The 25,238-nt window shown below is 35.7% G+C and overlaps 1 protein-coding gene across 3 annotated transcripts; it reads left to right on the top strand.

Moving 5' to 3' along the window:
- Positions 1-11: 11 nt before the first annotated feature.
- On the top strand, positions 12-24,367 carry LOC145204269 (GTPase-activating protein and VPS9 domain-containing protein 1-like). 3 transcript variants are annotated; one of them, XM_080076754.1, is made up of 35 exons: positions 12-89; positions 1,279-1,399; positions 1,551-1,651; positions 1,765-1,914; positions 1,988-2,082; positions 3,300-3,369; positions 3,644-3,757; positions 4,983-5,133; positions 5,415-5,569; positions 5,632-5,703; positions 6,082-6,234; positions 6,584-6,707; positions 7,129-7,248; positions 7,875-7,943; positions 8,056-8,165; positions 8,497-8,623; positions 8,945-9,096; positions 9,550-9,653; positions 10,038-10,277; positions 10,885-11,044; positions 11,287-11,398; positions 12,982-13,160; positions 14,018-14,543; positions 15,127-15,216; positions 15,334-15,449; positions 15,720-15,900; positions 16,086-16,141; positions 16,703-16,830; positions 16,885-17,229; positions 19,042-19,186; positions 19,542-19,675; positions 20,510-20,682; positions 20,951-21,065; positions 21,451-21,721; positions 23,629-24,367. In XM_080076754.1, the coding sequence occupies exons 1-35, from the start codon at positions 24-26 to the stop codon at positions 23,767-23,769; spliced, it is 5,166 nt and encodes a 1,721-aa protein (XP_079932880.1). In that variant the 5' UTR covers positions 12-23; the 3' UTR covers positions 23,770-24,367. The 3 variants fall into 3 exon arrangements, with proteins under 3 accessions (XP_079932880.1, XP_079932882.1, XP_079932881.1); XM_080076756.1 differs by lacking the exon at positions 15,127-15,216; XM_080076755.1 differs by lacking the exon at positions 15,127-15,216 and having other exon boundaries at positions 15,322-15,449.
- The last annotated feature ends 871 nt before the right edge of the window (positions 24,368-25,238 follow it).

Here is a 25,238-nt window from a genome sequence, read left to right as displayed (position 1 = left end):
CAGTCACTGTCTTGACATTTAAGATGTCAAATCTTCAAGAACTTGCACAGAAGCTACATGAAGAAAACCAATTTGTTAAATCAGAGCAGGTTTGTTTTCGTTGCGCAAGTACAAATTATTTTTAGTTAAGGAAGTTGAACTGCAAAATTATTGCATTATTATGCAATAATTGGTATGTCCAATAGCAACTGCAATTTGATTGTTTGTTTTAACTTAACAGATATTTTAATAAAAATGTTTGTAATTGATTGTAAGTAACTTAAAACATTTTTCAGCAAGGAAACCAGTGTTTCATACCGGAACGGAACGAAACCAAATAACATTATTCGTTCTGAGCAAATTATCTATTTCGTTCTGGACCGATATTTTGATTTTGTTCCGGTCTGACCTAAATAAAATTATAACGGTATTTTTGGGTATTTCGGTTCTGAAAACAAGAAAAATTCTTTGTGGTCTTTACAACTATTAAGCGAAAAACGAAAGAAAGTTGCAACACACAAGAATTATTGTCGGTACTCGGTAGTTGTTACGTCACATAACGTTTGTCAATAATGGTCAAACGGATGTAAATTGTAGGAGCCTCAATTTTTATTATATCTTAACGGCGCGAAATTTTCAGCAATTGTTTCATGTCAAATATCCAGAACGAAATACCGGAATAAAATATAACGGTATTTCGTTCGTTTCCGGTATTTTGAATATTTTTTATTTCTGTATTTCGTTCTGGTATTTGAGCCAAAAATTATTTATTTTGTTCCTGTATAACATTCCGTTCCGGTATGAAACACTGAAGGACACACATATATAAACCTATAAAGCATTTTCATAATACCTAACTGAAATATAAAAATCCAACTCAGGACTACAAAGATGTGGAAATTATAAATCATTTCAAAGAAATTGCTGTAGTTGTTTTGTTTAAGTGTCAACTAATCAGTGGATTGTGTACATTTGAGAAAATTTTGTCCACCCAATGACTGACAAGCTGGCCACCCCTGGTATAAATATAGTTTTTTTCTTTGGTTAGTTGTAAACCGTGACAGAACTTATCAGTCAGTGAAAAATGTATGTTTGTGGTGTTCTGCGTGCAAAATTGGATTGCACTATGTTAGTCATCTCACAGTTCATTTAAACTTTCATGAATCAATCTGTTGTCAAGCTGGAAGCAATTATTTCAGTGCCAAAGTCCACAAATTTTTTGTATTGTTGATTTGTTGTGTACTAAATTGAAATACGTTTAAAAGCACCTTTGTTTTAATTTTCGTATGTATTCGACAGGACTTGATTTGGAAGCTTAATGAGCAAGTTCATCAACATTCCGATGAATTGTCACACCTGTTTTGGGTTACAAGGCAACATTACCTGAACCTAAATAGACTTGTACTCAATCAAGCACAAGGTGACCCATATGGAGCTGTTGTAAATATTATGTATTGGGCAAACAAAAATGCAGAAAGCGTATATTACTTTTAAGTCTTTTTTTACAACATTTCAATTCATCTGCAATTAAGTGCTAAACAGTTAACCAACATTACTTCTTTTTGATATAGCATCATGCAGTCAAAGAGCCAACCAGCTAGAGGCAGTGCAGTTTGTGGATGCTTACAAAGAACTTGGTTACCAAGAATCCATGTACAGCCAATTCATTGAGGTATATATGTATATTTACTTTCTATGTTTACCATAGGGATGATTGTGTAATAGCAGCTACGGAAAATGACAACCAGCATATTTTACTTTTTGACATACTATTCTGTTTTTTAGGCTTTCATACACAATCCAACATTAGCGGCTGCATGTCTTGCATATGGTGACAAGCTTGGTCTGGAAGCGACCACCGACGTTGCCCGTACTATTGTGCTATGTTGTTATGGCAACAACTTTGTTACTGACAACCACAAGTATTTGTTGGAGGTATGCTGCATTGCATGGATTTAATTAATATTATAACAAAGTTCTGAATTTTTATCTTGTGTTTTGCTGTTAGTTGATGGAAACCCTGATGCTGCTACAACTGGCAAATGAGGAACAACCTCGTCGTCTGTTGCAGAAAGGCAGCTGTGCTTTCTGTGTTGTCTTTCGGTATGTGGTATAATGTTTTGATGTTATGTGTACACTTTTTCCACTCTTGAATTCACAAACTAAAGTGAGTCTTGACAGGTTTCTTTGTTTCTTTGTGGCCACCTCACAACTTACGAAAAATGTTTCAAACTTAATTTCAATATTACACATCCATGAATGGTTATTGTGAGGCAAAAAACGTTTAAGACCTAAAGAGGCAGAGAGACATTGTTTATACACCATTGTAGCTTAGTTGGTTTGCTTTTTTGTGTAACTTTGTTTTATAACAAAATGTTTTCAAGCAATGCACTTGATAGAAAAATGATTTATTTTTGTGTAGTAGTTGATATATTCTTGAAAACTTAAAATATATTATTATTTTGGCATCTTGCCATTGTTTTAATGACTGTTTTATACTTGCAAAACCTTAAATATATGAGACCATAATACCAAGCCAAACCCTTTGTTTCAATTTGCTTAATATTCTTGATTGTCTGGAATGCTTGCACCCATCTGACCTATTGATTAACTTGTCTAATGATTTTATGTTCTCCATTCTCTTGGTTGTTCTGTCATTGTTTAAGCTTGCATCTCATTAACTTTTCAGGAAAAACTTTGTTTTTTTAACTTTTTTAAAAATATTTTTACCCCATTTGTTAGTTAAGCACTTATGTAAACTTATCCACTATTTTTTCCAAACTGTAAATTGTGGGTACATTGAACTTTGGATGGTTTTTACTGTGGTTTTAGAAGTTAGAAGCAAGGAATCTTTGCATTAAAAAGCAACGGTGTTTTGTAACAAAGTTTGGCACTGACCAAATTTGTCACATGTTTGGTTTGCAAACTAAAAAAAACTGCCATTCATTCGGAAAAAGGGATATCACCGTAATAGGCTGTATCCATTTATGAGTCATTTGTGTTTTAAACACACCGTAGACAACAATGACTTTTATTTTCATAAGGGGAAAGTTTATGTTCAAAATAAACCAGGAATCAATTCATGGATGAAAAACCACTTTTATGAAATCACATCTTATAATGAAACTTTGCTTATTTAAGTAAAATAGTACATTACTGTATTTGCAGCAAAATAGCTTTACCTGGTACACATGTACAAACCGTCACTCCGAATATTGTTTGGGTTTTCTTTTAAATAATGCATTTTGAAAATTGACGTAGGAATTCAGTGTTTACACCCAGGTTTGAAAAAACACAGACCAATATTTCTCGTTTTACAGTCTTTTCGTTGAGTCACTGACTGCTGGAAAGCTTTTTCTAACATCAGCATTGCACCAACCTATTATGGAGGTAAGGTTATTACAAAGAAAATCTCAAACATATTGATAACTTTCATTCAACTGGGCTTCGATACATACTATTGTTAAACATATTCCAAGGAGGTCTTTTACCTTTATTGTGTACTAATATGGAAATGATAAATCAGTATTTAGAGTTAAAAATATGTTCAAAGTTTAAATTGAATGCTCATACACTACTTTTGTCACAAATACAAATGTAAATTTTGATATAAATTAATGTAAGATTACAATACGGTATTGGCACGTACAATTCTGTTTTCCAGGTTTTAATGGATGACGAGTTATTTTTGGAAACTAACCAGTCAAAGATTCTTACAAGGCTGACTGCCCACGAAGTTGAGAAGAGGTTTGGGCAACAAGATGACCCCACGTTTAAAGTAATGCCCACATTTTCAAAGTGACATCACATATTTTTCTGAAAAAGTCATAATTCTGAAATCTATAAGTTTGGAAACATTTATTTCCAGATTACAATCTGTTAGCTTTCTTATCATAGACAAATGTATTTCACTAAAAAAACATCATTAGTGTCTGTAGCGAAATATGTTTGGTAAAATAAGATAGCTAACAGGTTATACCCTGTAAAAAAATGTTTCAAACTTGTGGTATACAATATAAAAGATGGAAATTGTTACAAGAATCCCCAATGCAATTGGGAATGATTCCAAAAATAAATTTTCTAGAGTTCTAAAATACTATATCTTACAACAAAACACACAAGAGTAAAAATTGCAAAGCTCATGTGCAACTTATAATTGACAAAGCAGAATGTTACAATTTCAAAGCAAGCTTTATTTATGACTACTGACTCATGTGTATTAGCCTGTCTTAAAGTGTGTTAAGTAATTAACATTGCCTTGGGGCTAATTGTTTGTTGATGTGTCATACCATTTTGAAATGGTATTTTCCTGTCTTTTTCTCCAAACAAGTTTATTTTTGACTTCAGTTAATATATCCAGTGTACAGACAGCGGTGTGATAAAATCGGTCATTGTTACTAAATGAAAACATATATACTTGTTTATATTTTTAATGAAGTATATAAACTACCTATTGTTCACTGAAAATGTTGCTCTTGATAATAAAGCAATATTTTAATTGCTATGCAAATTATGACACACTTTGGGGTTTCTAAAATGTGTAATATATCTACGTTGAGTTTTATTTAGAGCAAGTGTTATTCTTAGGTGTAAGTGTCATTGTCTCTAGTGCATATATATATTTATATGTATACATACAGTTTGTTCAGTATTCACATATATGTATATTTTCATATATTGAATGGTGATAATTGCAACTTATTAGTTGTATGTTTTCAGCTTTGCTATGCAGTACTGCATTATATAATTCCCTAATTGATATTATCCTTAATCCAACAATATGTTTTAAGGAAGTATTAGAAGTATGACTGGCAGCTTAACATAATTGATTGTGGTGTCAGCATATTGTCTGAAACAGATGATTTATGATGTAAAGGCTTTTGTAAGCCATTTTGCCTGAGCATTACAGTTTCTCTATATTTACAATAAGCATACTTACAATAGGCAAACATACATTCTTTACGGTGCCCTGCTATTAAAATTTCACTTTGGCATGTTTTTAGGACAAACTAAAGGAGCATATTAACAAGACAGAACAAGACCTTGTTGTCAAGTGTTCCTCATTTGTCAACAGTTTGCTTTCTGCAATGTGTTGTTTTCCTACAAGCCTTGGTTGGATAATCACTCGTGCTTATAATATTGTTAAGGATTCAGGTAAGACTGAACATGAAAGAACTTTATTGTTGATGTTGACCAGTGGTTTTCAAGCTATGGGTTGTAACCGCTTAGGGGACAGTTGCCGTTTTCCTGGGGGTTGTAAAGGTTTTTTCATCAACAATAAAAAAAGTATTATCAGCTATAAAAAGCAAAAACATAGCAAAGCAATAAAAAAGTAACCATTTTAAAGCCAATTTACAAAGGGTTATGTTTCGGTATTTCAACCCAAATGTGTACAAACTATTTTTGTGCCAAACATCAAAACTTTTTTTATTCAGGTTTAGTTTCGCAAACTGAGGCACGTGCACTCTGCACAGACTTCCTGCTTCAACACTTTGTTTGTCCCACCATCGTGAACCCTGAGCTATATGGAGTAACGGGTGATGTTCCTGTCAGTGAAATTACACGATTTAATCTGATGCAGATAGCCCAGGTAAGTTTTGGAACAGTTGGTGCTGAAAAGTTCATTTTCATATTTTGTATTTTTCCAACCAGGTTCTGCAGGTCATGGCTCACTGGGATGGTTCTAACCAACAGCCTGATCCTGTTTATTCACGATTAAATCGAGTAAGTTTATGTAGGATAACTTAAAAATGTGGTTTGGTTACCTTTTATGGGCAAGAAAAATGTGTTCAACTTTCCAAATTGCAGGTTGCGACCATGCAGAGGCGTTGCTAAACATTTTAAGCCTTTACGTTTTGAGTTTGGTCCTACAGTTTAAGCAAAACTTCTAAAGTGTGTGTTTTCTGACAGTATATCCCTGCAAAACAAAAATTTTGTAGATACTTTCACTGATTAAGGGGCTCACAGACCAACATGTCCAAATAAAGTTCTGTTTCAAAAAACATGTAACACATTTTAACCCTTTCTTACTGTATTTTTTTCAAAAAACTACATGCTTACTAGTTTTTTATTTTTGAAAAATTTAATTTGTTTTTTTTCTAGGATCCCATGCACCAACTTATTGACATTGTGATTAACTCAAACTGTGATGAAGTGTTGAGTCAAGACCCCCAGAAACCTGGGAGCTCCTCAACATCTGTCTTTTTTACTGCTTCTCAACTCACTCAGTTAATCCAGTTCCTTCGTGATATACAGGTTTGGCCATAAAAGCATATTGTGAACATAGCAGAAATGGAAAAAAATGGTTGTGTCCTATGTTTTTTGTGTTGGTCCATAATTCGAGAAAAATATCTAAAACTTACCCTCACTGAAAAGACATTTTTGAAAAAATGTGTATTGCACTACTAGTAAGATAGATGTGAAACAAGAAAAAAACTCTAAAATTGATTGCTTCTGTGAGTTAATATGTGCATTTGATCAAAGAACTCTTATAAAAAAAAATTTAGAAAGGGGATTTAACTTTGTGGAGTTTATAGTATGGTGCATTTATTGAAAAGTTAAATATTTTTCAAATACAACACTTACTTTATATTGTCTCTTGTAGCAATCGAATGTGAGAGGTGTTGACCAATCTTCACTTGCTGACATATTGTCACACCTACCGAGTCAGCCTCCAGCTTGTATGGTACGAGCAGCAACTCAACCAGTGTCATCAACATCAGATGATGGTTAGTATTGAAGTACTTGAAAATATCCTTTTTATTTACAACTTCAAGTAGTGCATTAAGTGCTGTTACCACCACACTACATTGTTTTGATCACCGTTATAACCTGGAAAGTGTCATAAATGTTCAAATGGATTAATTATTTTCCCTCTTTTTTAGTAAGAGTGGAATATGGCTGTTAAGATTAGGGTGTGCAATTAAACCAAACGGATCATCACAATAACATTTTTATGCACAACAAGACAAATGTAAAAAATGACAATATGTATAAAGGGCAACTAATAATGAAAAGGCCTTTTGTTTTCATGTACTTTTAATCAAAATTGTTGTTTTGGGTCAATAATTGTTTAAAAGTTTGTAAAATTGTGTAAGAATGTGGGTAATTGATTTAAAGTTGAGAGAATGAAAAATTTGATTTATTTAGGTTCCCAACATAAAAACAATGGTCAGTTAACGTCCTCTGGTGGTTCGGCTGGTGACCTGATGGGAATGTTAAACAACAACTCTACACCACAACGCAAGGCTGGTAAACGTGCCACAAAAGGTATTTTTTCTATTTATGTTCAAAGATCAAGGTTGAAAACCCTTGTTGCAGTTTTGGTGAATAAGTTCAACAAAGAGATTTTAATCACAGGGCATCATGTTGCAAATAACTTAGTGTAAACTTGCAACCAGTAAGTCAAACGATTGTCATATGGGTTCGGGTTCGGTTTGGGTTCACTTTGTTTTGTTTTAGGGGTTCGGGTTAAGTTTAGGTTTTTAAATATGTGTACTTTGGTTTCGAGTGTTGTTCTGGTTCTGACAATTACCTGGTTTGGACCAGTTTGCGGTTTTTAATTCTACCACGCTGCATTTTTACCGGTCCGGTTCAGGTTCAACGAGAGTTAAAATACAAGGTTCAACTCAGGTTCGGGTTTTCAATAAAATGTAATTTGCGGTTCGGTTTGGGTTTAATGAGTTAGACAGCTCAAACCCGTTCGATTGTTTGAGTTCAGTTCCAGTTCAACTCCCTGCTTTCAACGATTAAAAAAAACGTTTTTTTTTTTTTTAATATTTTTTTTAGCTCACTCATTTAAATAATTTCTAATTAACAATTTTTTTATTTTAAATATTTTTAAGTCTATGTAGTTAATTTTGTGAACAATTATCAAGTGTTTTTTTAATCTTCAGCAAAAAACAAGTCACCTCGCCGTGCTGATAGTGCTTCTGATCTTACCAATGATGAAAGTGCTTCTGGAGGTAAGCATTTAAAATATCCTCGTTTACCACTTTAATTTTTTTCTACATAATTAAAATTTTTATAATGTTACTTATTGTGAATTTCTTAAAACCCTTCATTTTATTTTAACAGATAGTACCCCTCAACATTTAGCTGAACAAACTGAAGTTGTTCTTATCATCTCACTTCCATCTCTAACAGAGAATGCACAAGATATGCCTGGAACCTTAACAGAAACTGAGGTTTGTCTTTGGCATTTGTTTTGAGTAGAGGATTTTTTATTATACAGCATTGTCACATGTCAATCTGATTTATCACCCAGCAAGTTGATGGAATGTATCATTGAAACAACCAATTTAAAAAAGAATTTATTGTTGATTCTGGAGTTCAACAAAAAGTTATGTTTTGAACCTAACTGAAATGCTTGTTGTAAACTATACTAATTGCGCAAAATTATACTATTTTTGTGCTGAGTTTTTTACGTGCAGTAATATAGTCAATCAAAATGTTTTTGTTGGCAAGCAAGCAATGAAACTGAAGTATGATATGTTTCGAAAAGTTATTGTCATACAGGTGATGGAAATGCACAAAGCAACATCACGGCAACGTCAAAATATTAGAAACACTGAAAATGGTCAGTTGGATGAAAATGAAGGTGAAGGATTGGAAAAACGTTCAAGATTTTCCCTCTACTCTGGTGGTGAGATAAACTGTTTACTATGTTGTTCTATTTCATTAGTGTTACAATGTCGTAATAGTAGACTTACCCAATCAATCCACTATTTAATGCATATTTGAAAAAAAAACATTACAGTTTAAAGCTTTAACCCATTGAAAGGATTGGACCAAAGCTCCTTCTAACCCTACAAACATTTCCCCAAATCATAAATTAAGTATAGGGCAATCAAAACTTCAGTAAGGCAGTCAGCCTAATAGCATACCCAGCAAACAAACAAAAATAACATCTGAATAATCCTGCAATTGTTTTATGTCATGGGTTGATGATTTCTTTTTCGTTTAGCATCTGATCTTAGTGAACCTGGTGAGGAACTCCGAACAGAAGATGGGATTTCAAGAACTTCTGGATCATCATCTATGGATCTTGATCAAACTGAAAGTGTTCCTCCTGATGATGGTAGCAGCATCCATGCTGGTAGTTCCCATGGCAACCAGGTAAATTGGTCATTTTCTTCCATTATTGTTCAAGAATTACATATAGGTATCTTGTATCCTATAAACCAGGGTTTTGGTAAACTTATGTAAATTTATGTGAACTGTATAAAAGTCTCCTCTGTCGGGTAATACCCTTTTGTTTTCAACCCAAATAGGGTGATTGTTTTTGCATGCATAGTGTTATCTAGTCTGTGATGTAACAAACTTTCTTTTTGTAGCAATTAATTTGTAAAAATTGAATTAAGTTTTAATTTTAACTAAAGCTTTCATGTTCCTGAGTAAATCTGATTGAATTTGAATTTTCTGTTATAGAGGATGATTTTAGAGCCCCCAAAACGGGGTATTTCGGAAGAAAGGTTTAAGACCATTGCTATATTTGTAACCTTTGAACCCATTTGACCCAGTGGTTAACCCAATTGAGACAAAAAGTAAAAAAACTGTCGTTTGATGTAGGATGAAGATGATGATGAAGAGGAAGGTGGTGACCAGGAAAGTGTTACTCATGTTAATAATGATGAAGCACTCAAGGCACTCAGCAGAAAACTTCCTACAGCAAGGTATAAGGGCTTGAAATAGTTTGTACTGGAGACAATGGTAATGGTCAAAGTATGGCTGTTGGTGAATATTCCGAATCCTTTCCGCTTATGTGACAATGCTTGGTGACAGGCTGGTTCAGTATAACGCAATAGGCCTGTCCTATGTAAAATCGAAGCGGATCGCTGATGTTATTGTTACTGTTTCTGTTACAACTGTGAACTTATGGCATATTAAAGATTTTGCTTATATATTGTAATTTGGACTTATTTTTCAAAGAGCTATGAAAATTTATGCTGACCCAGGATTGAAAAACACTGCCTGAAACTCAGAACAGACTTGTAACAAACTTTATCAACAGCCTTCAAGCTTGTTCAATTTCCAAGAGTCCTGTGTTCCATTTGTAGAGAAAGTATAGAGGACAAGATGCGCAAATTTGAGATACGCCAGGAACTTGGTGTTCGTTTTGCCGACTCTGGGATGCCTGGACCCCGCAGGGACGACCAGAATCAACCGGGTACAGCTGACACAAAGAGTGAAACATGGAGTGTTGATGTATATGCTAGTGACTCGGAACCTCCAGCAGAACAAGAATCACAATCTGAAAGGCTTCGCGAAATTGCAGAAGACCCAGTGGAACATATCAGGTAATTCATGTTGTCAAATTGGTTGTTTTACCAAAATTTCAAGGCAAAACTATTGACATTTTTTAACAGTTTTTGCCAGATGATAGTTTGGTCGAAATGTTGGGGGAAATGCATGAAGATGTTTATGCCACTGTATTGGCAATTTGTTTCCGGTTAAGCCAGGGGTCCACAAATAGTGGGTCAAGACTCAAGACAATCCACTTTTGGTCGCAAAAATCCAAATGTGTAGATATATCAATACATTTAAGTCATGTTTTCTTAACATTATGGACTCATTATGCATGAAGACAATATGTTTTTTGCTTATACTGTTGTTACCAATACTCGTTTCTAACAACATAGTTTATTTTAATCATAGGGTTTACCACTTTTTGGGATTGTCCTCAAAACGGTATGCGGACCCCTAATGTGAGATATTCTTCTAATCGTGTGATAATATTATCACAATTATAATTATTTTTGAATATAAAATAAAATTATATAAATTTTGAAATAAATTATAATTTGTGCGTAATGACACCATAATTCTGTGGTCTTGTGAGATATTTTTGGCCATGTTACATCAGAATATGGATAATTTGTATGTCCTCGATTTTTTTCAATCTAGGAGCCCATCAATGTCGATTGGTTCGTTTCTGGCGTTAACACGTGACGAGGACTCGCGCAGTGACGTATGGAGTGTGGAGGTGTTGCCTAGCGACAGCGAGCCACCTGATATTCAGTCTGATGTGAGACTACAAGAATTGGAATCAGAGTCGGTTCAAACTGTAAGTAGAACTAAACGTGTTTATGTAATAGATGACCAATCTGCTAAGACCTAAGATGATAAGATAACTATTGCTTGATTGCTTTTGCAATTCTTACTTGTAAAAGTTATTTCTCAAAAAACTTCAATAAAGCTATGATATATTTGGAAGTATTTTTTGACGGTTTTGTGTATAAGATCTTGCTCTACATCCTTTCAATTTGCCTGTAAGTTTGATATAATCGCTGTTTGTTTGCTATGCAGCAAGCGGAGGACGCAATGGAGGACAACCGATCACGTGCCAGCACGCCTAGTCTCAGCGCAGCCTCAGGGTTCAGTGGAGTATCTGCTATGTCTGACAACACTCAAGCAAAACGTAAACAAAAAATAGTAATGTGCTAATACGTTTGTGCTCATGGTTGCATTTAGGATGGATCAAATTAAAGACAAAATATGAACAAAAAAACTCTGTAAATTCAACACACCAATTGTTCTATTTACCTAAAGTAAAAACTGTATATTTTTGGACACATCTTAACATTGGTTGAAGTAATTGATGAAAGATTTTCTATAAGCCATAAAATACCTTTACATTATTTAATTATTATGGGTCCCCTTCTATGAAGGGGACACATATTGTTTTTGTCCGTATTTTTTTTTCTTTTTTCTGTCTAACGCTGGTTTGTTAAACGCGTTTGGTCAAGAAAGATTGCTCCAAATTTATTGAAATTTGGACAGATGTTACATATTAATCCAAATTTGATCCTCCTGAAGTTTGACCCCGAATGACCCAGTGGTTCACCCGCAGGCCCCCAAAACGTAAAAATGTCAAAACGGCTGTACCGACTAAAGTACATCATCTAGGAGTTTCATGCTTTGTTGTTTGGTGCAATGTAAGATTTTTTAAAGAATTTATATCTTTTTTTCGGATTCACCCATTTTTCACCCTTTAAACCCCGAAATAATCGGTTTTAGTTTTAGGCCAGATATACAAGCCCTATGGTGCAGAAATATTTAAAAAAATTAACAATTGTTTAAGCAGGGTATTCGTTCAGTTTTTGAAATTTTGCCAGTTACCTTTACAACCCATAATATGTGTACGCTATCAGTCAGAATGTCAGATATAAGTCCCAAGGGAGGAATTAACTGGTTCACGAATAAGGCGGCAGGGCGGTAGGGCACGTCCGGACAGACGTTTTACGAGACAGTCGTTTGGGTGATTAGAAATCATCTGTTTTTGCGCAGCAATGTCTTTTTGAGTTATCACGCGCATTTTCAGTTTTGGCGAAGGTTTTACACCTAAGACGTAATTTAAACTCGATAAACGTACTTCGGTTTCGTTTATGTCAAGCAAAACGTCGTTGATCAACATAAATATGAAAAAATAAACTTAACTTTTTCGAACGCCGAGATAAATGGTCTTTAAATTCTCGTTGTCAGCTTGGCCGTTGCATAACAACGGGTCACTAAAGGAAAACAAGTTGTTTTGTATACCTTTCTAGCAAACGACTTTTTATATATAGTGTCTAATATAACAGTTAAGGCTTTCTAGGAAAACTTGTGTTTAAAAACTGAACTTGAACCACAATATCAAGGTCAAAGCAAGAGATTAAATTGAAAGTATTTTCCCCATTCTTTTTTTACTGATTTTTTGTAATTATATGACAATAATAATGCAAAAAGAGTACGGACAAAAACTTTTTAAGTTAAGTTAATGCTTTATGAAAAATTTGTCCTTAAGAATCTAAAAATAACCGCAACATAGGTTTACCGTAAATACGTGTGTGGGGACCCATTCGTTTTTGCCTGCAAAAACAATCATATATGTAGATAAAATTGTGTATAGTATAGTAAATTGGTAAATATCGTATCGAATATATAAAATGGAAGTACATCAGAAAGCCACTTTTCTAGTTTTTATTAAAAAGATTTGTTATGTTTCAATTTTTTAATTTTTAGCGGCAGAAGAACATCAACATTGGTCGGGATTCAAAGGCCCGAGCAGCATCAGCCCCGATGCAGAAGATCTCCTGAACAGAGAGGGAGGGTCGGCTGAAAGCAGTCATGGAGGTGGAAGTTCAAACAGTAGTGAAGTGAACGACAGATCTCGACCCCACTCTTCATCTCCAAGATACCAGGTTTTTGTTGATTGTGACATGACTTTGTTGATTGTGACGTCATCTTTGTGACGTGTTTGCTGATACACGTGTTTGCTGATACACGTGTTTTTATCTCTTTGTTCAGTCTCAGAAACTGTATTTTGTTGGTGAAAAATTGTTAATTTTTAGTGATTTTCATAAAGAGTTGTTTAGACCAGGGCTACTCAAACTTTCTTGCTCTGCGACCCCATTTTAAAACAGAAATTTATACGCGACCCCTTGATGGGTATGATGTAAAGAAATACTTATATTTTATATATATATACCATCTAATGGCGCCTGAAAGCCTAAATTAATTTCTAACTTGATAAACAGATTGACAGTCTTAGTTTTTATGACGTCATAATCTATATTGTGACGCTTGTGGTATCTTCTTTTTCGCATTGTTTGCACACAATAGACATAAAAAAGTCTGGCGCATATGGCTACCAGGTTGGTAATAATATTCTATTAAGTTCTACAAAATGTGTTTAGAGCAGTTTGAATACACGGGAATGATGTTTAAACAATAAATTTACGCACGTATACCAATTATTTTGACTGACATAATAACCCATAATGTTTTGCGACCCCAAAATTATATTACGCGACCCCAATTGGACCCACAGTTTGAGAAGCCATGGTTTAGACAACAGAAACGCACAATGTACCTGACTTTCATCAACTTACTAGCTTGAAAGTTTTAAATATGTTTTCTCCATGTACATTTTGGTATTATATCTACTATATAACTCCAAGGGTGTTTTCACAAAGGAGTTCATGTGATATTTTATGTCAATTTTTTGTTAAGCAATATGTACATCTTGCAACAAATCGCTATTTTCTGTGGTTTACAGGAAAACGTGAACCAATCTCCGGTTCCCATGGTGATGTCCAAACGAAACGAATCCGATTCCAAAACTAAAAAGGACGAAAAAGTTGTCAAAATCACTGAGCCATCAAGCGAGAAAACTGTAGCTTGGAATATTCCAGAACAAAATGAAGACACCAGTGATAGTCCGGTGTCAACTAGACTGCCTGTAATGGACTTTGATGAGCACATTAACACCATAAAAAGAAGTCCCTACAAGAAACACAATAAGCCATCTTTAGCAACTGACAAAAATTCTCCCAACTCCGCAAGCCAAACTGTATATGCCTGGGATGAAAAGACCTCTGATGAAGCAAGGTCAAATCCGTCTCTGAAGGTCAATGGATTAGAACAAGGTGATTCTGCTGCTTCGCCATCATCAATGGTGAATCATGATCCTTCGTCAGCTTTTCTTCCCGTTAAAACAAGCGGTAATGGAATCAGCCAGGAAGTTCTCGATGTTTTTGACCCCCTTTCATCACAGGCAGAATCCACCAACGGCCAATCCAAAGGTTGGTTATAGTTTCGCATCACTACGTAGCTTCATAACAACATTCTTTCAAAGCAGTAGATTTATCCCCCCCAACAATATATATATGTGGTTACTAACTTAAATACATGTTTATAAGTCGTGATGGCCTTATTTGGTTAACGTTACCACCAACAGCAAACCAGTAAATACCAACAATTTTTAAAACCAGTTTTGTGGTCTGTATTGATGGTTTCCATCCGCAGGGCGGCATTTTAGGGGTGTCGCCAAGCACTCTTGAAATTTTTTTTTCCCTTTTGTCATTGTGGTTGGATGATTAATATTTAGTTTTTACTGCATTTCATTAAATTTAACAGCATAATTTAGCATTTATTCCGGTGTCGAAAATTGTTAGTTTTGTCCAGACGGGTGGCGTATGCCAAGAAAGATTGAGCAACACTACTCTATTTTATAACTTACATTCTGAGGCTTGTAAAATATACTACAGCTTAAGGAATGCCCAAACGTATAATGCCAGTACCTACATTATAAAGATGGTTTATGAAAATCTGTTTATGAAAGTTTTTAATCCACTGCAATAAAACTGTTAATCTTTCTGTCAACAGAGGTCACCAAAAAGCAGTCAGCTGATCAAACTTCAAACAACGATTACAATTTAACAGCTTCAACCAACACTCTTACAGAGAATTCGACAGGTAAATAAACGCACTCTAATGCAAAATCGTTTACCTTCTGGTTTTAATGTACACTGACCCCGCATAATGAATTGCCTCGCTTCGTTTCTTTAAATTGACCCTTAGATGTTGTGATAGAGTCGTCAACGGCCCCCAAGACACGTCGAAGTGAAACAAGACCCCATCCTCCCCCCGAAAGCCGCCCCAAGAACCCCCACTCACCGAACCTAGCAAGATCTGTTTCAGCCGACTTCGTAAGTTGTCGGAAGTTACCTTTCGTTTTGCAATGTTACAAGCTATGTTGACGCCAATAAGTCTTACGCCAATAAGCAAGCTTTAATGACGTCATTGTATGATGTAAGTTTTGATGACATCATTATAGCATGGACTTAACAAATCGATTAGCCTTCTAATTACTGCGCTATAACGTGCGTGATCTTTGTTCCAAAGTTAGTGCTTGGGTGTGTATATGTGCCCCATGTGTACATTGGGAATCGAACCCATAACCTGTTGATCTTGTTCAGGAACCACATGAGCTGGTTTCAAGGAGCGGCGGCAGAGTTGATCGTAAGAAGTCATGGTGGAAAGGGAACAGGCTGACCTTCGGAAAACGAAAAGTTCCTTTCAAATACAACAGCGCCGGTGCAGGGGGCAACGATGTAGCCGGGGCAATCCCTAAAGTCGGGAGTTTTGAATCCTTTTCGTGTAAGTGTTTGGCAAAAACATTTTTTTAATTTGGCGGGCTTAGTATTTATGTTCTTATAACGTCATTTTCAATCGTTATAATATTTGCAAAAGTAACGAAATAGGATATATTTTTCATTTACAATATTTTCTGAGATGGTTGAAAACTTCCATTATTCTTCAATATAACATGCTGTTTTTTACAGCTAACAACTCCTTGGAGGAGTCTTCGCCAGCACCGGTCAAGCAAGAAACCGAACAGGTAATGGTTAAAGCAGTTTGGTGTTACTTAGTGGCTGGAATGGGGTAAACTAGCCGCTTCCAAACTGTTTTTTATCTGTGGCTTATAACTTTTCCAGTACTGTTTTTTACCTGAACACAAACTGAAAATATTGATAACTGTATGGTCAAAAGCGTTTTTTTTGCCAGAATAAAAACATATTAGAATGCAACATCACTATCATAAATCAGTACATGTTAAATAATCTGGAGACCCACCTAATCTACCTTTGTGGCCAACGGTTTTAAAGCCAGTGGGCTAAACCTGGCTGGCACTTGAATATTCGACATCTAGAGGAACGACCGAAACATACGTTGAGTTGCAAGGATTTTGAAATTTTTTCTCTGTGGCAAGTTTTGTTACACAACTTACTGGAATCCAATCAACAAAATGTGTGGCTATTTTTTGTATTACATCACATATGTGTTCAGACGTTCCGTGTTAACGTGAAATTGTTGTAAACTTCTTTTTTGATTCAAATGGACTTGCTTCAGCTTTCTAAAAAAACTGTTTGACAACATAAAAAACAAAATAATTTTAAAGAAATCAGCTCCCGGTGACGACATAATGCAGAAGTACATGAAAAAAGTCTCTACTTTGTCGAGTCAGCAATCTTCCACTAACGGTGAAAACCCAGATGCTTCAGGATCGGATTTAAACGATTCTCAAAAGTATGTCTTCGTTTTCTTTTCACTTATTGGTTTTAAATATATATACACACACAGTTTAAGCGGTTCAACAGCCACCACTGCCCAATCACCACACAGTGACGACACCGTAACCACGGCAACGCGGGGCGCATCATCAACGTCATCAGCCCCATTTGTCGGTGATTGGAGAGCGACATCCAGTGGCGAAACAGGAAAACAAGTGGAAACTTTTAAAAAATCCGATTCCGAACTCAAGAGGGACGCTAAGCGTAAACTTCGAATCGTCCTGTCTTCCACGAAGCCCACGTCACAGATAATGACATCACCAGGGACCTTGATGACGCCACATCGGTCGGTTGAGTTTATTTTAGCCACCCAAGAAGCGTTTAGGAACCAAATGCAAAGCAGAAATCAGTCGACGTAAGCTTCCTTGTTTTTGCATCTTGTTTTGTTGCTCAAATACCTTGTAATACAGTATATTACCATTTTAGCAGAAAAATACAATCCCCTATATTGTTACAAATCATTTCAGCTTTTTAAAAATTACCACAGACGAATTCAGTGCTTCGCATAATTATGGGTCCCCTTCCCCCATATTGATTTTACTCAAAATGTTTTTGTTTTTTTCTTTTTTTTTCTTCTACCCAAAGTTTGTCCGACTCGTTTTTCTATCAAATCCTTGATGGATTTGGATGAAATTTACACAGATGGTAGATGTAGTTATGTAGATGTGCATCCCACTTTGTTTTTGTTGATAACCCAGTATTTACCCGCTAGCCCCCTAAAATAGGTATTTCCCCCCGAAGTTTGTCCGACTCGTTTTTCTATTAAATGTTTGATGGATTCGGCTGAAATTTACACAGATGGTAGATGTAGTTATGTAGATGTGCATCCCACTTTGTTTTTGTTGATAACCCCAGTATTTACCCCGCTAGCCCCCTAAAACGTTTTTTTCCCCGAAGTTTGTCTGACTCGTTTTTCTATCAAATGTTTGATGGATTCGGCTGAAATTTACACAGATGGTAGATGTAGTTATGTAGATGTGCATCCCTCTTTGTTAATAACCCCAGTATTTACCCCGCTAGCCCCCTAAAACGTTTTTTTCCCCCAAAGTTTGTCTGACTCGTTTTTCTATCAAATGCTTGATGGATGTGGCTGAAACATATACAGATGGTAGATATTGTTGTGTAGATGTGCATCCCACTTTGTTTGTCCGGAAAAATCCAAGTATTTACCCCGCTAGCCCCCTAAAAGGGGTGAGTTTGTAAACAATGTCAGAATTGGCTAAAATTTGGATAGCTTGTAAAGTATGCCAATTATCGTTATTGCGCCATTTCAGTTTGGGGGTTGTTAACAGCCCTTTGACGTCAGAAACATTAACGGTTGTTGCTCAAAACACCTCTAGTGGTTGATATTTTAAATGTTGGCAGATTGGACTGAAATTTTGCAGTACTATTGATTGAGTCATTGTGGTTTCCTACTTTTAAGTTTGTGTGTGTGTGAAACCTCAATTAGTTATCCTACTAGCCCCCTAAAATGAGTTTTTTAATTTAAATAGTTTTTACTCCATATAGCATATTTAGATATGCACAGTACCAATCACTGTGTTTCTCTTCACAATACCAAACTTACTCATATATTGAATTGCATTATTTTCTACTTTGCATGTGTGGGGACCCATGAGTTTTTGCCTGCAGAAACAACCAAGGTTATAAAAGACGATGGCTAATATGGGACCCAATACAAAATAAGCATAGGAAATATATTTATGTTTTAAAATAGAGCATAGTGTATGTGCAAGGGCAATATGTGCTAAGCCACCCTTCTAGTTCTTTTTATGGCACAGGTACCGTATATTCCAACCCGTTAATTGTGTTCCTGTATTCCATTTAAGAAAGTGTTGGCCACAAGCATGGCATTAAGATTCGGATTTCTTTACTGCGCCACTATATACGTTAGGGAAAGCTTTTATGGTGTTAATAAAGATACAACAAGCTTTTTTGGTCACCATGCTGAAGCGTGTGTGGCTTGCATTAAACTGCCATCAATGAGGCTCAGCTAAAAATAATAATACAAGTGTTCTTTCAAGATGGTACTTGCAAACATAAATGTGTTGAGTGTTGAACTTTGTGTCATTCAATTATGAATCGTGAAATCACAATCAGAATAGGAGTTTTGACTTAAGTTACTGCTTTGTTTGATGTGTGTGGACTGAAGTTGTAAACCGTTTAGTATACGCGATCAACTTCTGTCTTTCCTTCGCATCCAACATGCTGAGGCAATGATGTTACAAGATCACTCTCGCATGGCAAAAATCCATGAAGTCATCCGTTGCATTGATGTTCTCGATGACCCAGCGTGTAGATCTATTGTTAAGGTACGTAGTATTTCACCATTGGACTTTGTGCATTACTTAGAACAGAGATTTTTAAGGTGCTTTTGTCCGAAATATTATTGCGACTACACTATTTTACTGTGCTTTTTGTGTACTGTACACTTTCCTAAAGTTTCAAAGCAAATATTTTGGGTTAATTTATGCTAAGAGTTAATGAAGTGGTCGGTATCTAATATATATCCCTCGGGTAACATGATTTTATCAATAAAATATTATTTGTTAACCAACATATTTCACAATCTATTCCTTCATATTCTAATTCCGATATTTCATCTTAAATGCTGTAGATGTTTTCGCTAAAGTTTACAGAAACTGAAACTTTTTTTCCATATTATAGGGCTTGTGGCGGGAATACAAAATTCGCAGCAGTTATCATACTTACCTGGTCCGATCCAGACAACATCTCCTTGCAATGCTGTCATACTTGGAACACGTGACTATGTGCACAAAGCGTGACCGCTCCATATGCAGGTAATGATAGACGAATATTTTTCCGTTTTCATTTTTTGTTTGTTGCCAGTTTGGGTAAAAAAAAAATTGGGTAAATTTTCGTTAAACTAATTAGTCGACTAAAAAGTGTATATTGTGCGAGTTTTTGTTCAGTTACATTGCAAGATTTACATATGTTTATTAAATTAAACGCACGAGGTCTTAAATTGTAATAAGGTATGCAAAAATACCTTTGCGTTATAACGTTAAAGGTCAAACTGAAGTGTCCTTAACATTTCTGAAAATTAAAAAAAAAAAAATTAAGAAAAAATTTGTCTGAATCATCACTGCACAACACGCATTGCAAAAATTTCGAAGACGAATTTTAAATATGCCTCAAAAATAACTATTTCTTTACCATACCATGTCAGTGTGTAACACATGCAAAATGACATCGGTATTTTGCAAATTTGACTTATGAACAAGTTTTGTATGATTAACGAAGCACGGGATATATGGGTATGTGGACTTTCATCTTTTCGTCCCTAGATGTATCATGTATGAACTTGTATACGTTGAAGATTTAAACTTCATTTACATGCACTTAACTTACACCGGTTAATAATGAAGTAATATGTTGAATAGAAAATCAAATAAGCTGGGTAAAACTTAGTTGCAAATTGAACATGTCACCAAGCAGGCCAATTTGTTTAACTCGGGGCCGATTTAAACAGTAAACCTAGGCTAAACCGGATTCGGTTAATCAGGATCTTCGCCTGATTCGGATAAAACTTTTCAAATTTCAAGTTTTCAAATTAGGTTATTCAATAATTTAAACTAGTCTACGTGGAAAATAAAATTGTTATTTTTATGCAGACGATACTTCACATCACAGTGTGTTCGTCTGTTTCTCAAACGCCGCGAATCCCACATGCTAAATTTCCGACACAAGTTTGTAAGGTCGAGTGCAATGGACGACAAAGTTGCTCTTGTGGATTCCTTTCTCACCTGGCTCAGCTCCGAAATGGCCGATGACGTCATGTGGGAAGGTACAGTCGTTGCCTAACTACCAATGACTTGTTGTTTAACTTTTGGAAATTTTATGTGGTTTCTGATTTTCGATTGCTGTATTGGCATTTTTTAATTAGATCTGTAATTATTCGACATAACGCATAATTTGTTTAAGCAGCTTTTAATTACAACATTCTGTTTAAATGACGTCATTTATTTGAATGATCTGCAGATATTGATACAATGATTTATTAACAATAAACTATATTAAGTCAAGTTTCTATTTACGTTACTATGACAACCCAGGTGCTGGAGAGGAACAGTTAAATGAAGCTGCCGAATGTGTTGAACGAAGCATCTTCACTCACATATACAAACCAGTGCTTTTTCCGAACGGCGACGGCGATATTTTGAGAGACCAGTAAGTGACAAAACATTTGTTTGCCAGTTCAAACGGTACTGCATAGGTAAAGCTGCTAACACCACACCTCACATCAGCCCTACATTTAGCTACAGTTTAATAGAGGGCGGAAAGTGCTGAATTGTAATGCAACTGCTAAGGAGGGGTAGGGTTAGGAAGTTAGTTTATTATTTTACGTTGGAAAACAAGTTTTAAACGTAGTTTTATTATTAATACCGACTTTAACCCGACCCAAATATCCATATAGTCCGTATTTTGGTGGGTATACGATTTGAAATAAGCGTTGTGCTCTGCCCGCTGTCAGCTGTCGTGAGGTAGGGTATTTACTTGGAAATTTTCCTGCTGCCAATACCACAAAACACACACGGATGTGATTTTCCTTTAGGCTCTTCCATCAGCACATTTCACGCCTGTCCGCTGTTATCACACCCGCCCATCCCTCCCTGCTGATACGTCGCAAGTACCTTCTCGAGTCTCCATGGCCTTCAGCGCAACGCGAGGCCAGCGCTATTGCAGCCCACAGATCACCTAAAGGCAAACTTGATTCAGCGTTAAGATGCTGCAGAGCTGTCATGCATCTCCTTAAGTTGGCTGATGAAAGCGAGGCTCCCGGGGCCGACGATTTTACCCCAGTGTTAGTGTTCGTGCTTATAAAGGTATGGTTTAATAGCATCATTGTCCTTAGCATAAGTGATCTTGTTTGCAACTTTGATCAGTGTATCTCGAATCACAAGTTCACCGGCCTAAATAAGTCCAAAAATATTGTTTAACTCCATATGTTTTTATTACTTTCACATTTTCATTGTGGCCGTCTATGGTTATGCTAAGGCGAAATTAGGCATTGACTTATTATGGGTCCCCTTTCCTGAAGGGGACACATATTGATTATACTCAAATTGTTTTCTTTTTTTTTCTTTCATTTTTTTTTCTCCCCAAAGTTTGTCCGACTCGTTTTTCCATCAAATGTTCGATGGATTTGGATGAAATTTACACAGATGGTAGATGTAGTTATGTAGATGTGCACCCCACTTTGTTTTTGTTGATAACCCCAGTATTTACCCCGCTAGCCCCCTAAAATGGGTATTTTTCCCCCGAAGTTTGTCCGACTCGTTTTTCCATCAAATGTTTGATGGATTTGGATGAAATTTACATAAATGGTAGATGTAGTTATGTAGATGTGCATCCCACTTTGTTTTTGTTGATAACCCCAGTATTTACCCCGCTCTCCCCCTAAAATGGGTGTTTTTACCCCGAAGTTTGTCCGACTCGTTTTACCATCAAATGTTTGATGGAATTGGCTGAAATTTACACAGATGGTAGATATAGTTATGTAGATGTGCATCCCACTTTGTTTTGTTGATAACCCCAATATTTACCCCGCTAGCCCCCTAAAATGGGTGAGTTTTTAAACAGTATCAGAATTGGCTGAAATTTAGATTTCTTGTATAGTATGCCATTTATAGGTGTCGATTGTTGCGTTCAACCCTGTAGTCCTAACATTTACCCCACAAGCCCCTAAAGTGTAAAACGTATTTGTATGTTACTGGTCACTACAAACGAAAGATTTCTTTTGAGCAATAGTGTTACAAGGGCAACCAGTTGTATGTTGCTCGTTGGTGGGTTGCTTGGTGGTCGTTTTTGCGCCATGGCAGTTAGGGGGTTGTTAACAGCCCTATGACGTCAGAAACATTAACGGTTGTTGCTCAAAACACCTCTAGTGGTCGAAATTTTAAATATTGGCGGATTGGGATGAAATTTTGCAGTACTATTGATTAAGTCATTGTGGTTTTTATATATTTTTTAGTTTGTGTGTCGAACCCAATTAGTTGCCCTACTAGCCCCCTAAAATGGGTCAGTTTTTTAAAACGTTAAATAGGACATACTTCAAACAATATCTGGGGTGAATCTAATTTTATAGTTTGTATTCTACATAGCAGTATTATTTAAGCCCAGTGCCGATCACTGTGTTTTCCTTACAACACCCGACTTTCTCATGGTTATCTCTTGAATTGCATTATTTTCAACTTTACGTGTGTGGGGACCCATGAGTTTTTGCCTGCAGAAACGACAAAAGTTATAAAAGACGATGGCTAATATGGGACCCAATACAAAATAAGCATAGGAAATATATTTATGTTTTAAAATAGGTTATAGTGTATATGCAAGGGCAATATGTGCTAAGCCACCCTTCTAGTTTTTTATTAAAAAATTAGGGTTTGGATCCAGGATAAAAACACAGGTAAAAATCATGTCTACCCAAAAAATAGACACAATTTCACTTGCAAAAGGCATTGCAGTACAATTGGCCATTACTTAACCGCAATTGATATGCATCACCCATCTTTTTATTTGCAACTGATATTAAGGATACATATTAAGAATTTCCTTGAAACCCATTAAAACAGTCAGTTAGCCACCCATCTCTACATTATTCTCATTGTTATGTCAAAGGAAAGCAAAAACAGTTTTGGGCAAATGCGAAATAAAGAAAAAAATGCTAGTAGTTACTGTATTAACCCGCTAAGGGTGATTGTTTGGGTAATAATAAAATCTGTTTGTTTAGGCCAATCCTCCGCACCTGCTTTCAACGGTCCAGTTTGTCAATAGTTTTTTGGGTGAACGTCTTTCTGGCGAAGAAGCTTATTGGTGGATGCAATTCACCGCTGCCACTGAATTTATTAAAACCATCGATGAACGCAAGTAACCCCGCAGTTTTGACCCTGATTAACCTCATCACCGTATCACTGCTATTTAAGACAAAAACAAAAAAAAAACAAATATATGATCGAATCCCATTGTTCTTAAAAGTCATTAATATGACGTCAGTCATTACGTCAGCATGATTTGTGAACGTACCGTGTTGAGTAAATTATTGTTCTATATTATTATGTAGCACTTTATCACCGTTTTGTTCCTTTTTCCTTGTTTATTTGTCATTAGAGCAATACGTCAGAATTTGTTGCGTCATAATTTGTGACACGTCACAGGGTTTTTCATTAATACTACATTGGTAAAAATATGACATGTTTTATTTTAGCAATTGTTTTTTGATGTTTTTGTTTAAAATTTAGCGCCATAAACAATATTTAAACGACTACCTAAAATTTGGCCGCTATATACTTGATTTTTTTTTTGCTTTCTTAATTAATTTCGCTTCACCTAAACTGAACTGATCCATACAATGTATGACACTTCGGCTTGCGACAGCTTGCCATAAAATCGTTTCATTTATAAGTAAATGTATTTCATCAGTGTGCTCCACATGGCATTGCAATTGTTTGCAAATAAAACAAAGCGCGATGGCTTGACTAAATTTTGTAAGACTTCTCCGTTACGTCAGTTGATGCTTTTCTCGTATCAAACCTATGCTATAAATCGCAACTTTACCGTCTGTACGTTTGAAAAGCCACTCCCAAGAAAAATGCGTATGAGATAATGGTAAGTATGTTTATTGTAGCGAAGACATATTTTTACTAGGCCTACTGTACGTTCATTATCAGCCGATTTTTGCGCAAAGGGTTGTTTTGTGCTGATCATCTCGCTCCGTAACCGACACACAGCGAACTTTTCTTATTGAACGTTATGGCACTTTTTCTACCTTCAGAGAATGGTGATGTCAACTCATTTGCGTAAAACTGCACCAATACAACAACAGTGATGTAATTGCTACGACGGTATATTAAGTCAATTAAGATAGGAAGTATGTGTTACTGAACTGGGTGTGTTTTATGTGCTTTTGGTTTTTATTTTAGATTTGCTTCTAAGCCAGGCAATGTTTGGTTCTCTTTAATCAGGTTGCACCACAACAGCCACAGCGTACTTCAGTGTTAAGGCTGCATGGCAGTTTATTTACAAAAAGCAGGTTTCAGCAAGATAATGACTTTGCCTTAAGATGTCCCTTTACGTTTGCATTGTTTTTTCTGATGTTTTTAATTAGTGTTTGTAAACCGACTAGAAAAGGTGAACTGTAGCATATGCACAAAAAAGATAAAAAGGGATGTTGTGTGACGTAACAATGCAGCTTAATCTTTACAAGAATATGTCAATTGTTGAACGATTTATTGTAATCCCCATCGCATTACTGCCCAACGCTATTCGATGTTCATAGGGTCAAATATGTAGTGTGGTAAAATATATCATTGTGCACGCTATATAAAGTACGAGAGGTTGTAC

Source organism: Phallusia mammillata, chromosome 8 (assembly GCF_965637545.1).
Source record: "Phallusia mammillata chromosome 8, kaPhaMamm4.hap1.1, whole genome shotgun sequence".
NCBI classification, from domain to species: Eukaryota; Metazoa; Chordata; class Ascidiacea; order Phlebobranchia; family Ascidiidae; genus Phallusia; species Phallusia mammillata.
Note: the sequence above shows the minus strand (reverse complement) of the source record. Positions and strands in the feature narration are given on the sequence as shown.

Coding starts and splice junctions, on each gene's coding strand:
- LOC145204269 (XM_080076754.1), top strand. CDS start 24: ATGTCAAATCTTCAAGAACTTGCACAGAAGCTACATGAAGAAAACCAA. Junction 1,400..1,550: donor TGTACTCAATCAAGCACAAG/GTGACCCATATG, acceptor TTTTTGATATAG/CATCATGCAGTCAAAGAGCC. Junction 19,187..19,541: donor CGTGTAGATCTATTGTTAAG/GTACGTAGTATT, acceptor TCCATATTATAG/GGCTTGTGGCGGGAATACAA.